Genomic DNA, 13,760 nt, shown 5'->3' on the forward strand with positions numbered 1-13,760 from the left:
ATGAAGAAAATAGTAGTGTATCAGAATATGAACTATTCAAGTCCCTTTTACTCAAGTGCTACTCTGCTCTTAATTTTCTGATTTTAAAGCACTGCAACTATTTCTTCACTTCAAGTGTTAGTGACATTTAATATACAAAACCAGTAATGATAGCACTATTCATTGAAGACTTGTTGTGTTGGGGGAGATGATGTGCATAGATAGGTATTGGCATGTTCAGTGCTAATGATAGCTTTCAGGAACCTTACTGGAATGCTTAGGAGTCTACTGAACACTTTGGACACACTCCATGCTATGACTCATCTGTTAAATATTAGGAGGTCTCTTACATGATTGACATGGGGTCATTGATACCATCAGTAATACTTTTCTCATTCATACATGTTTTATTAGTGGCGATCCTTTTAGCTTTTTTTGCTTTTGTTGTTGTTGTTCAGTGTTTTATTAAAATTGCAGTTGGGTTATAGTTTAATTTACTTTGAAGCATCTAACACTGAGTTCTTTTTTACTTTTAGATTCTCTTTGTGGCCAGATGGGTTTGTATGGACAAGCTTGTCCATCTGTAACTTCATTAAGGTGAGTACTTTCTTTATTGGAACATCTAAAATTTGAAGTTATGTTGGTCATGTCATGTTTCAGTGAATTTCAAGGTGAGGCCCAGTACAGTTTTGTTATAGAATAGCATTACTTTTCATTTCTTCAGTGAAGTACAATAAATCACCTTTGCTGTAGAAAAAAATACTACTGTTTGTGAAACAATGTAGTTTGGAATGGGGGGTGTTATTTATGCTTGAAAAAATACTACTGTTTGTGAAGCAGTGTAGTTTGGAGTGGGGGGGTTATTTATGCTTGTAGAGATTTTTTGAGGAAATGGGATTTAGAGCTGTTAATCTCCAGAGATAATGTAGAACATGAAACAACGTAACTACACTTTTATTGTCTTCTTAAAAAAATATTTAATCTGTTTTCTACTTGCTTTAATTAAAAAATACATTTTGTTGCTTTGTAGCAGATTATTAAGAAAGTCTAAATTACCGAAGAGTGGTAAGATCATGTATTTAGGTTATCCTCTTCTACATTAAACTAAACAAATAAAATTAAAATCTAGGAATTAAATTGTTTTATAAAAGCTAGTGATTTCAGATTTTCTAAGTTACCAAATACTTTGAACCCAAACTCATGTTAGGTCTAGTGGGTATGAAGCTTCCCAGGTTCCTATGTTCTATTCTGTTAGTGGCCTCTGAGGGATTGTGTTGATCCAAGAGCAGGTTTGAAAAGTAACCTTTCTGGGTGTGGTGGCTTATGCCTTTAATCCCAGCACTCAGGAAACAGACAGGTACCAGTGCTGCTTTATAGGATGTCCCTGTCTCAGAAAGTCTGGGGTGGGGGGAGGGGTAATCTAAACTCAGTTTTAATTGAAAGCTTTCAAATCAAAATCTAGAATATGAAATGTTGATGGAAACAATTACTAATTATAGGTTGCTACAGTCAGTATTGTTTATTCACCTGATGTCCCACCAACCACCATTATTCTAACTTTATGTAACAGTAGAATAGCATCACTCTTAATTTCCTTAGTGAAGTACAATAAAGCATCTTTACTGTTAAAAAAAACACAGGTACACACATACATATATACATACATGTACATCTGCTGTTTTGCTTCTTAAGCAAAATAAGTGTATCTCTTGTTAGATATTGAGAGTTATCTGAGGAAGAAGTGGAAGAGACTAGGAATCAGAGGGGTAGGTGTTAATTTGAACTGGGTTAAAAATAACCCAGGAAAAGGAGACATTTTAGTGAAGAGTTGGAAGAGAGGTGGAATGAGCCAGGTACATACTTGGTATGCAGAGAATGAGCATTCTAAGTAGAGGGAATCTAGAAATTGCCACAGTAGGAGGCTGTTCTGTGTTTGAGGAACATTATGCTGGCTAGAGCAGAGTAAATGATGAATAGAGGGCAAGAAGAGAGAGAGAGAGAACACATTGCTAGAGTCACTAACATGTAAGTTTGAGACAGATTCTGATTTTTCTAGAATGACATAAGGAAAATGAATAGTGAGTTTACCTTTTTGGATTTTCAGTACTAGCATTCACCAGAGCAAAGCTCCTTGCTATTCTCTAGAAAGCTTCCACACCAATATGGCTTTTCTTACCATGAGAACACATTTTTCACCTATTTAGCTTGAGTGCTTACCCTCCCTTTGAAGACAAGGCATATCTATATTGTTCTATTTTGTTTTTTTGCAAGGGGGGGGCTGGCCATTTCTTTTATCTCAGAACTGCTCTAGAACTGATTTGGCTTCATGGTGATTAATATTCATGTGATGAGAGGAGTCTTTTTTTTTTTTTTTTTTTTTTTAACAAGTCCTACTTTGGTAATGGTCATATCAAGCTGTTTTGTAGACTTTGCTCTTTCAAGATGGCTAGATTTCATTAAAAATGTATAATGCAGTATGCTGGAACAATCATGTATAAAAGCTATTGCTTGGTTTATGTTTTAAGTTAAGGCCTTATATAACATTCAGTTAAGTTGAGTACTCGTATAAATTTTGCTTGGTAAGGTTACAGAACTGAGGTGAACCTTTAATTTACCCACAGTGTGCTGTAGTGTTTAATATTCTAGAATCTGAATTAAGTACAGTTATAAATCTACCAGCACGAATGTTGAAGCCCAGTAACATCAGAGTCACAGTAAACACTTTCATTTCTGTAATGTTCTGTATGGCTGCTCTTAGAAACAGATTCCCATCCTCAGAGATATGTGTGTGAAGAGAACTGTTGTCTGTCATTGTTTTTTTTTTTTTTTTTTAAAGTGGAATCTGTTTTCAGATAAGAAAAGAAAGATACAGCCTCCCTTCCCCAGGAGGATGTTAAAAACTTGATTACTTAAAACATCTTTCCATGCCCTTCCCCAAACCAGAAATACTTGTCTTGCTGTTGTGACATAGTATCCGACAAAAAAAAAAAAAAAAAAAAAAAAAAAAGGAAGAGGAAAAACAACAATCCTAAAGGAGGAAAGGTGTATTTGGATTTATAGAGGGTTAGGAAGCTGATCACATTGAATCTGCAGCCGGAAGGCAGAGAGTGGAGAAAGCTGTTCTTCCTTCCCTTTTTCCTTAGTCCAGGACTCCAGCCCATAAAATGATGCCTCCCTACACTTAGGTGTGCCTTCCTACCTCAACCTAATCTAGAAAATCCCCTAAGTGGGCAGAGGCTTGTTTCTACAGTGATTCTAAGTCTCATTAAGTTGACAATCAAGATTGACCATCACCTCCCAGAAAAGAGCCTGAGTTCTTGGAGTAGCTTGGACCTGTAGAGATACTGCTTGTTTTCCTTTCCTCCCTTTATATGTATCTTCTGGATCATTGTGTGCTTGTGTGCTGTCTATCTGTGTCTAAAAAGTGGCTAACCTAAAGTTAGAAAGTACATGAGCTAGTGGAGAAGAGTTGTATGTATGGCTGGTGGAGGTTTGTAATTGTAGTTATGAGTGAAAATTGGCAATATATATGTAAGCAAAGTCAGGGAGTAGAATGAAAGAAAGTGTGTGAACTTTTATGAAAGTCTTTGGGTGAACCAGGATTGTTGGCAGAAACTGGATTTTGAGTTCAAGGCCAACATGGGATGTATGGGAAAACCGTATCTCCAAAATAAAACTTGTTGAGTTTTGGAGGGGGAAGATAAGGTAAATGGACTAAAAGTGCACCCAGCTTCCTTAAATATTTACAGTAAGTTAATTAAATTATATTTTGCAGATGATGTTGCATATCCTTGTTTAGAATGCATTAGGATTGGTTTTTAAATTGTAGTTGCTGTATTTTTATGATTTTAAAAAGTAACAGCAAATTTAGAGAGCTTTAATGTCTTCATTCATGTTATTTTCTCAATAGATAATTATGTGTGAATTCAGGAAAAACTCAATTTTCTCTAAGTACTGTTTGTGACAGCTAAATGTATTGATTTAACTAGGTGGTTCTTATCACACTGTGCTCTTTACTTAATAGTATATGCAAAATTATTTGAGACAAGGTTCAATATGTAGCTTAAGCTGGACTTAAAATCACGATTGTTGGAATTATAGGCATCTATCACTTTTCCTGGTACTAATTACAAGGCCTCATGTGGCCTTATATGCTAGTAATCCTAACACTTGAGGTGGAAGGAAGAGGATCAGGAGTTCAAGGTTATTATGTTACATAGGGAGTTCCAGGCCAGTTTTGGGTACATGAGACCCTGTCCAAAAAAAAAAAAAAAAAAAAAAAAAAAAAAAGCAAAAACTTAAGAAGATATCCTGTTCTGTATATTGAGATTGTTTTATTACCTGTGGTTTTATTTGGGAGGCCCATACTAGATATTTGGACAGAAGATATCTTAGTAGAAACAGTCTAATTAGATATAAAGTTGTTAACTAGGCAGCAGAAGGATAAAAGCAAAACTCTAAGGTATTGTGAAGACATAAGAAAACATCATCTACTCATAGGACTTGGTCCAGAGAAAGATTCAATAACGTAGAAGATGAGCCTTTGAAAAAGGGGTGTAGGAGGAGAGAAGTTGTTCCATCGTTGCTTCTGGGCTCTTAGTTTTCAAAAGAGAGTGTATGAGACTGAGACCTAGACTTCTGAGGAAGATGCTGGTGGTTCTGAATTGGGTGTGACAACGCTAAATCTCAAGTGTTAGAAACACTGAAAAGTGGATTTACTTGGTGCTGTGGAAGTGTGTGCATGCCTACTTGTTTGCCTGCTCTTTTTTTTTCCCCTCTGACAGAGTGTAACTATGTAGCCTGGCTGACTAGGGATCTGTAAGGTAGATCAGGATCCGCCTGCCTCTGTGCCCTTAAGCACTGGGGTTAAAGGGTGTGCCAATCCAGCTCTGGGAATCCCAAAGAATAGGTGAGAGTTACAGTTCATTTCTTTCTTCTCTAGCCTTTCAGTCCGTTGTTTTGGCTATTTTTCTTGGTAGAACTTTTAAAAAGCCAGCTGGCAAAGCAGAGGTGTGATTTGCAGAGAATCCTAGTTCCAGTTTGGCAAAGCAATGACCTAATAACTGCCATACTTGTTCCAGAAGACTGCTCAGAAATGTGGCATAAAAAGATGTTTTCTAAGATCTGTTTTAGCCCATCTTAATGTGATTTTGGTAGAATGCCTGCACATTGCTGAACAGTTTCAGTAGGTTTTTGTAAGTTATGTTAAAAAACAAACCCTTGAAGATTTAACAAGTACTCCTGTAGTCTGAATCTGTTGCATTTATATGCTGAGTTTGGGTGAGAGTCTTAATAGTGAGGGATAACAGGTTGTCAACATCCGTTCAGTTCCTGAATTTGACATGGCAAGGGTGCTGCTCAGACCCTGGTGGACAGTTTCTGTCTCAAATCTTAAAAATTTTCAGATTCTTTTTTGTTCCTGTGTTTGGATAAGATGGATTTGAATTTTGTGATGTACATAAATTTTTATATTCTTATATCTGAGTACTGATTCATCAAGAGTGAAAACCTCAAAACAAAGCAGTTTTTCCTTGAGCATTTACTCTATAGATAAATGTGCATATATCACGTGACAGCAGAACACTTAGAATTTGGTTTCCTCAAAGCAAAATAAATTCTGTTATTTTCTGTGACTTTGAGGTATATCTATATTGCTGGGTATGCCAGTAGTTATTCTGTTTTGGATGTGTACACTCACAATTTATTTACCCATCCACCTATTGTTGACTGTTTGGTCTGTTTACATTTTTATCTATTATAAATAGAAATACTATGAAAATCTGTGCACATATGTCTAAACATGGTTTATTTTAGGTAAATATGTAAAAGCAAAATGATTGAATCATGTGATGATGTGCTTAACAAAGAAACTGCCAAATGTTTCTAAGGCAGTCACACTGTCTTGCATCCCACCATCAACGTTTAATTTTAGCTATCCTAGTAAGTGAGTAGATTCCTAGTAGCTTTTGCATAGTCTCAGTGCCTAATGATGTGCCTGAGCATGTGTATCTTCTTTGTTCTAGTGTCCAAATATTTTGTCATAAAAAAAATTGGTGTGTTTTCTCCCTGGCAGTATTGGTGCACGCGGCAGTATTGGTGCACGCGTTTAATCCTAGCACTTGGGAGCCTAGCACTTGAGACCAGCCTGGTCTATATGAGCTAGTTCCAGGACAGGCTCCAAAGCTACAGAGAAACCTTGTCTTGAAAAACGAAGAAAAAAAAATTGATTTGTTTTCTTACTGATTTGTGAGAGTTCTTTATATTTCTAGATATAAATGCGTTTAAAGATTTTTTTTTTTAAACCAGATACCCTCTGCCCTGCTGTCTTAGTAAGGGTTTCTATCGCCGCAACAAGACACTATGAACATAAAGCAAGTTGAGGAGGAAAGGGTTTATTCAGCTTACAGTTAAAATCACAGTCCATGGTTGAGGGAAGTCAGGGTAGGAGCTCAAACAGGACAGGATCCTGGACGCAGGAGCTGATGCAAAGACCATGGAGTGATGCTGCCTACTGGCTTACTCTGCATGGCTTGCTCAGCCTGCTTTATTATAGAAACCAGGATCAACAGCCCAGGGATGGCACTACCCACCACTGACTGGGCCCTCCCCCATTGATCACTAATTGAGAAAATGTCTTATAGCTGGGTGTATGGAGGCATTTCCTCAACTGAGGCTCCTTCCTTTCTGATGACTCTAGCTTGTGTCAAATTGACACAGAAATCAGTCTCAGTACACAGTCCATGTTGTCATTCTCCTAACAGTGTTTTTGAAGAATAGAAAATTGAAATCTGATAAAATTTATCAGTTTCATCTTATGAAGTTGGTGTGTAGGTGTATGAGTTTACAATTTTTCCATAACTTTCAGATTTTACATTTTTGTATAAGATGTGATGATGTCAGATCATGGCCATTCCCCATACAGATATGAACCTTTTGTTTCAATGTCACTTTTTAAATTCAGTATTTTTTTTTTAATTCAGTGACTGATTTTGGAACTTTATTGAAAAGCAATTGAAATTAAATGTTTGAATGTGTTTTGGGCTATATTCTGTTGAGGTGGCTATATTGTAGTTTTAGAATAAGTTTTGAAAACTGCTAGTCATACTTTTTAAATTGGAGGGCCAGAACCTAACATATCTTATTTGTCAAGCGATAACTTGAAAATTAGATAATGACTGTAGTGTTCTTGAGTAGATGAAGGTAAGATTCAGCAGGAGTTTTTTCTAGGCTCAGTGACTTATGCCTATAGCCTCAGCGCTAGGAGACTGAGGCAACAGAATTGCTTGAGTTTGAAGCCAGTCTGGGCCACATAGTGGGGTCCAGAAGATTTTTATGGGTACTAGGGATAGGTTGGTCAGTGGATAGGATGTTGCTGTTAAGTAGGAGGACTGTATTTTAGTGTGGTATCATGCATCATGAATATATAGTGTAAGACCCTCAGAATGAGGAGTCTCCCAGTTTTGGTTGGTACCCCCAAGAACTCAATGTCCAGTCTAGTTGCTGCAACATGCAAGAGGTGTTAATGAACAGGAGTTCTTTGCCCAAACAGGCTCCCTCAGCACACAGGCTAGAGAGAAGCCCCAACCCCCTGGCACAGGTATTTTTAAAGGAAAAACCCACAAGTTTAGGGAGGGGGTGTGACCCTCTGTCCATTGAGTACATGACCCTTTGAGGCCAGATGGCTCGCTGTTAGGGTCAACAGATCTTAGGGCCTCGGGGTGTGCTAATTAATCTTGTCTGGGCAAACCAGAGGCACAGCTATCTATTTGTTTCTTAAGGACCCGATTTACCACCTGCTGACTCACGGAAAGGAGGGGCAGTGTAAATTCTTGGTATCCTGCTATTCTCAGGGCCTTGTGAGGGGAAGTTAGCAAATTCCAGGTTAGTCTGTCCTTTATTTCAAGTGTGTGTGGGGTTTCTTTAACTTTACTTTTTTGTCTTTCAATAGAAGCGGCTAGAATTGGATATTTCACGGGAACTAAGTGGGTAACAGACTGGGGAAGTGGAGAGTCTTGAGTTCCCACTACAAAGAAATAAATGTTAACAGTGATGGGTATGCTCATTGCCCTAATTTGATCATTCATTATATGTATCATAAATATGTATACTCTGGCTGACTCGAAATAAAAGAAAAAAATTAAAAACCTACTGAGAAAATTTTGTTTACCATTTTGTAGCCCCACAATTTAAATATGACTTAAAAGCCATGTAATCTTGTCACTGGTGAGGCAGAGACAGGTCCCTGGTGCTTCCTGGTCATACAGTCTATCAGAATCAATGAGCTCCAGATTTGGGAAGGACTTTGTCTTAGTGGGAAATGCTAGAGGACAATGGAGGAAGGCACTTGCTATTGACATCTGGTCTCCACATATATGTACCCAGGTGTATACTCAACTGTGCATACATCAGCACATACATACATACATATATATTACACACATGATAATGAATTAAAAACATTTTGGCTCTATGACTTGTAGCTTTGTACCCTAAGCAGGTTCTGACTGAGAATATGGTTTGCATGAATTAAGACTTTTATAAATCAATGTAAAATAGTTGAGTAGTTTGGAAAGCATCTAGAGAAGATCAATGAATGTGTGTGCTTTTTAAAGCCTGTAGAAAGAGGTGGAGTAGTTACAGATTTTTAAGAGAATGATGTGGCGTCATTATGAAGAGAACTCTGCCTAAAGACATCCTTCTCTGTACTCTCCGTGATAGGAGAAATTTAGATTATTCTAAAAAGTGCTTTTAAAAGCACAATGAATTGCTTAAACCAGAAAAGATTGATTGTGCTGTGAATTTGCTTCCTTTGGACATATTTTGGGGGTGGGGGGGTTGGAGGGGCAGAGGGTTTCATGTAGCCCATAAACTTGGCATGGAGTTGAGGCTCCTGCCTCCTCCTCTGGAGTGTTGACCCGAGAGCTGTGCACCTCAATGCTATCTTCCTGTGGTGAGCTTAGGGAATATTGTTTTCTAAAACAGTTAATGTCAGGACTTTACACAATAACTCATGGGATATTTTCCATCTGATTTTGAAGTGCCCTGAAATCATGTTTTGTTTTTTCTTTTCTTTTTGTAGTTTGTTTTGTTCTCACCAAATCTCACTGAAAAGTTTTTTATATACTTTGTATTGTAAAAATTCTTAGAACTTCAGAGGTGAAAGAAAAGTTGAGAGTTGAGTTTTGTTGCATTATCTTTGTTATTTATTTGCTGAATTGCCTATCTTTAAATATAAATCCTTCACTTTATATTTTAACTTCAGGCCAGGAAGGATCTCCCCCCCCCCCCTTTTGGTGGTTTGTCTTTTAAAAGGTTGTTTCTTAAAGGAAAGTCATCCTGTGTCCCCCTTCCCCCCCTACAAAGGGTTTCTCTTTGTAACCCTAATTGTAACCCTAATTGTTCTGGAACTCACTCTGCAAACCAGGCTGGCCTCAAACTCCCAGATATCCACTTGCCTCTGCCTCCTGAGTGCTGAGATTAAAGGTGTGTGCCATCACCTGGCTCTTAAAGGAAGTTTTAGTAGATCAGGTTTTTTTTGTTTTTTGTTTTTTTTTTTTTTATAATGACTTAGTGGATAGTAGTTTAGTGCTGTTCCTTCTCAACGAAATAGGGAACAAATCCTTTGAAAATGTGTTGAGGAAAGAACAATGTACAAGACAGAAACAAGCTATACTTGTCGGGATTGAGTAGTTTTGCACCAAGTGAATGAAAACATTTTCTTTCTTCCTTTTTTTTTTTTTTTTTTTTTTTTTGGTGACACCACTGTCTTTCTGCCGAAGATAATCAGCTATGGCTTTTATACCTGGGAACTATGAATTCAGAATTCCTTTGTGGGACAAGGAAGGTCTTGTGGGCTGTTTCAGGAATCATTATTATATTGTAAGATTTTATTTGTAGAATAAGTATATTCTCAGTTTTCATGTGTGCTGTTTGCAGAGTTTAAAATCTTCTCTTGGGTGACTTTTAAGTAGTCATTTTCCCCGGAATTGCTAGATGATTGTGTGAGGTAGTGTTTGTTTAAAATCACTGAGGAGCAATAATTCATACTTAGTATAATTGACTTTTTTTGTAACCTTAAATGTAAATCATAAATTGTTAAGATTATTCCTGTAAGGAAAGTCCATAGACTTCTGAAGAGGCCCCACTGCATCAGAATAATCCCCAAGGGAAGCAGAGCTCTAAACTGGCCTGAACTCATGGAGATCTGCCTGCCTCTGTCTTCTGAGTGTTGGAATTAAAGGTATGCACTACCATGCCTGACAACATTTCTTTAGCTAAGTCTTTGGATTGCATTTCAGAAGCAAATTATAGGACACAAAAGGCCTGCGGTAGACTAAGGATCTGTATTTTATCTCTTCTTGTAACTCTACAATCAATTTATTTCTCTTTTAGGGCATTGTTTATGTGACAAGAGGGAGCCCCATTGTGTTATGTACAAAGATTTCATTTGAGTTCTCTGTTGTGCAATTATTCACCTGCTGCCAAGCTCTAGGCAAAATACCAAGTTCCAGGACTGAAGTGGAAGAGTCACAGAATAAATAACGACTTTCATTAGGTTTATTCTTTTTACTTTTCTTTGTGTCCTCCTGTTGTTACTCTGTTGGGGATACATTTATCTCCACCATTCTGCTTACTTGTTGGAATTGGAAAGCTTTCTGAATAAGGACTACTACTCCTTGGGAGTGAGGAAAATTGCAGGTGGAAGCCAAGAAATGTGATAAAGTAGTAGTAAAAGCATATATGAAGTCATGTCAGTGGTGTTTTGTAAAGGGAATTAGTTCCCCACATGTCCTGACTTAGTTTCGAGAAGTGTTCTGTTTGCTTTTGTTTTGAGATGGGATCCCATTCAGTAGACCTAGCTAACTTTGCACTCCTGCCCCAGCCTCTTAAGTGCTGAGATTACAAGTATGAGCTACCACACCTGTTATGTTGTCATACTTTGACATTCTTTATGACATTCTTTAAAACAGTTGCTACATCAATTTCAGAACTTTAGACTTTAGTTCTTCATTCCTTTCTGTTTCCTTTTCTCCTATAAGCAACATGGGTCCCCACCCCCCCTTGCTTCTATCTTACCATTTTCTGTGGGGCTGTACTTTTTCCCCCAAGTTATAAAGGTTGCTGCTATGAGTATCCTGGTATATATGCTGTCCTGTCTATTTTTTGCTACTTCTTTTAGCCTCTAACAAGTGTTTTGTTTCTTGACAGGTACTCTGGTCTGATAAAATGCTTGTGTGCGTAAGTACGCACACACACACACACACACACACACACACACACACACACACACACACACACACACGGGCGGGGGGGGGGGGAGAGGGGGTAGTTTTAACTACTTGTTTTAACCATTGGAGTTCGTTCTTTCAAGGAGCTGAGGGTTTCCATGATACAGGGTATTAAATTTGGATATAAATTCTGTTTTATTTAATCCATACCTTATAATAACAGGGTCTTACTCAGTTTAGGAGGTACAGAATGGGAATAAATAATGGACTAGGCTTTGTATAGGGGGAGATGTTTTGAATGGAGAGGCCATTTCTGTTAAGAAAATTTCTATCCCACCTGTCTCTTATATTAGTGTACTTCTGCCATTACTGTTCCACTAACAGGGTTCTTTCTAAAGCTACTGTTGATTTGGCCAAATATAATGGTCAGATTTTACATTTTTTGCTTAATGGAGAATCACTGCAGCTTCTGGCTTAAGTGTCACAATGGATTTACTTTCTGCCTTACCACCAAGAGTATATAAACTTTAATACATTAGAAACAACCCCTCCCCACTTTTTTCGACTTTATATTTAAGGAATATACTGGAGTACTTAATGTTTGCTCTAGCTCAAGAGATAATTAGAAATGCAACATGTCGTTATTCTGACAGTTTGTCCTTCTTTCCAGGCTGTTTAGATCTCTACTTTCTTTAAGACACAGATGAAGTTCTTCCTTTCTTGCCTCCAAGGCTGCAGTCTGTGTTTCCTGTGTTAACCTTTACAGTACCTATAGTTAGCATTGCTCCTTCATTCAGTTTTTCTCATGTCTGATCTCGATTAAACTGTCAGTTCCCAGAGGGCAAGAAATTGATAATGATTGTCTATTTATTACTCAAGCATAGTCTCATACACATGTACAATTATGAATTCTTGTTAAATGTATTGCTACACATTTTAAATATCTCCTTTGTGCTGGCATATCCCAAGTGTTAAGTTCTTACACTGGTGCCAGTTACATTTCAGTTTAAACATGCTGTACATGCCGTTGGGGCATGTGTATAACAGCTGCTGTCTTAAAATTTGAACACGGAAAGCTGTGCACAGAGAGACTGGAGACAGCGAGAGCAACAGCATGTAGGGGAATAATAGCTGATGGTTCTTTGCTGACTGAACAGTAATAGCAGCTCTCAGTTTTTACAGTCATTATCATCAGCTGACCTTTAAAAAAACTTTTTGCTGGACATTGTTCTAAGAGCTTTAGATAAGTTACATAGGTACAGCTGTAATTCTCATTTTATAGTGAAGATGCTGTAGAAAAACTATTGATGTGGGCATGAAGAGAGCTAGGCTATGGTTTTAGTTCTAATAGAGGCTGTAAGCTCCAGGGTGTGTCCCCCCCCCCCCCCCCCCGCGCCCAATTTGGTATAGTGTAGTCTTGAAATTAGCACATGTCCTTATTTCAGTCCTTCTATGGTACTCATCCTGGGCACGAGCATTTTTGATTGCTACAGTGTGGTGTGATAATTTGAGTTTATTTCTTTGTTGTAAGAGCCTTGAAGGGAAATTTAGGTTTGGTTTTCAGAAAAGGAGGGGAGAATTTGAGAAGGGCTTAGAGAGTTAGGAAAATAAAATGAGAATAGGGCTCTAGGTCTCGGTGTCTTTCCCTCTCCTCCCTGCCTTTCCCTTCCTTTTCCCTTTCTGACTCTTCTCCAGCTCTCTTACCCTCTTTCTCCTCCTCTTCCTTTTCCTCTATCATTTCCCTCTCCCCCTCCATCTTCTCTACCACCCAAACCAAAAATGCGTTAGTACCTTACCTTCCAAAGACACTCCTAGAGTAATAGTGTTAACACTTGAGTATTTCCTCTGTGTGTGCATGCATGCGTGCCTTATCAGTTAAGTATTGTACCTTTTATTGTTTCTTTGTATACATGAGGAAGCTGGAGGTTCAGACAATGTACATTTTGACAGGCTCACAGATGGAAACTGTTGGAGTCAGTACTTGAATTCGCATTCCCAAACCTGCCTTGTCTCTCAGAAATTGACTCTGCCCAGTACTCTGCCCAGGTTGTTTTTTTCTAGGAGCTACTTGGGATGAAGGGCCTATATGGGGTGCTCCCTGCCACAAGGTCCTCCTTCTGCTTGGCCTTTTTTCTTTGTTTCTGTAGTGTTGGGGAGCAAATCTAGGACCTTCAATATGCTATTTAGTTTTACCACTGAGCTGCGTTCCCACCTTTACATGTTTGACTGTAGTGCTGCTTTGTACTTTGGTATCACTTAGAAGTCACTTTAATCTTCAGCTTTGTCACTGGTCACAGGTCACAGGTCACTTGTCCTGCTCATGGGATAGAATGTGTGCTCTGCTTGAACACCAACAATTGCAGTGTGAAGTGTCAGCATCTTTTCTCTGTCCTCATCTCCCATCCCTACATCAGCTTTTTCTTTTTTTCTATAAGGTGTGTTAATTTAATGAAACTTCTTTTCTTTCTTCAGGTGTAATGGTATGAATTTTGTAGCCTTGGAGAAAAGTACATTAAAAGTTCCAGCTTGCAGGGCATGTATCAAAACCTGGAC

General features: G+C 38.1%; 1 protein-coding gene across 3 annotated transcripts in view; it reads left to right on the forward strand.

Moving 5' to 3' along the window:
• Foxj3 (forkhead box J3) overlaps positions 1–13,760 on the forward strand; it is a 94,381-nt gene that overhangs the window by 18,829 nt on the left and 61,792 nt on the right. For all 3 annotated transcript variants that reach the window (XM_051188655.1, XM_051188657.1, XM_051188656.1), the window contains exon 2: positions 516–576. In XM_051188655.1, the coding sequence (XP_051044612.1) occupies positions 533–576 (44 nt within the window). In that variant the 5' untranslated portion in view covers positions 516–532. The remainder of the gene's footprint in view (positions 1–515; positions 577–13,760) is intronic.

This window comes from Phodopus roborovskii, unplaced genomic scaffold, assembly GCF_943737965.1.
Source record: "Phodopus roborovskii unplaced genomic scaffold, PHOROB, whole genome shotgun sequence".
NCBI lineage: Eukaryota > Metazoa > Chordata > Mammalia > Rodentia > Cricetidae > Phodopus > Phodopus roborovskii.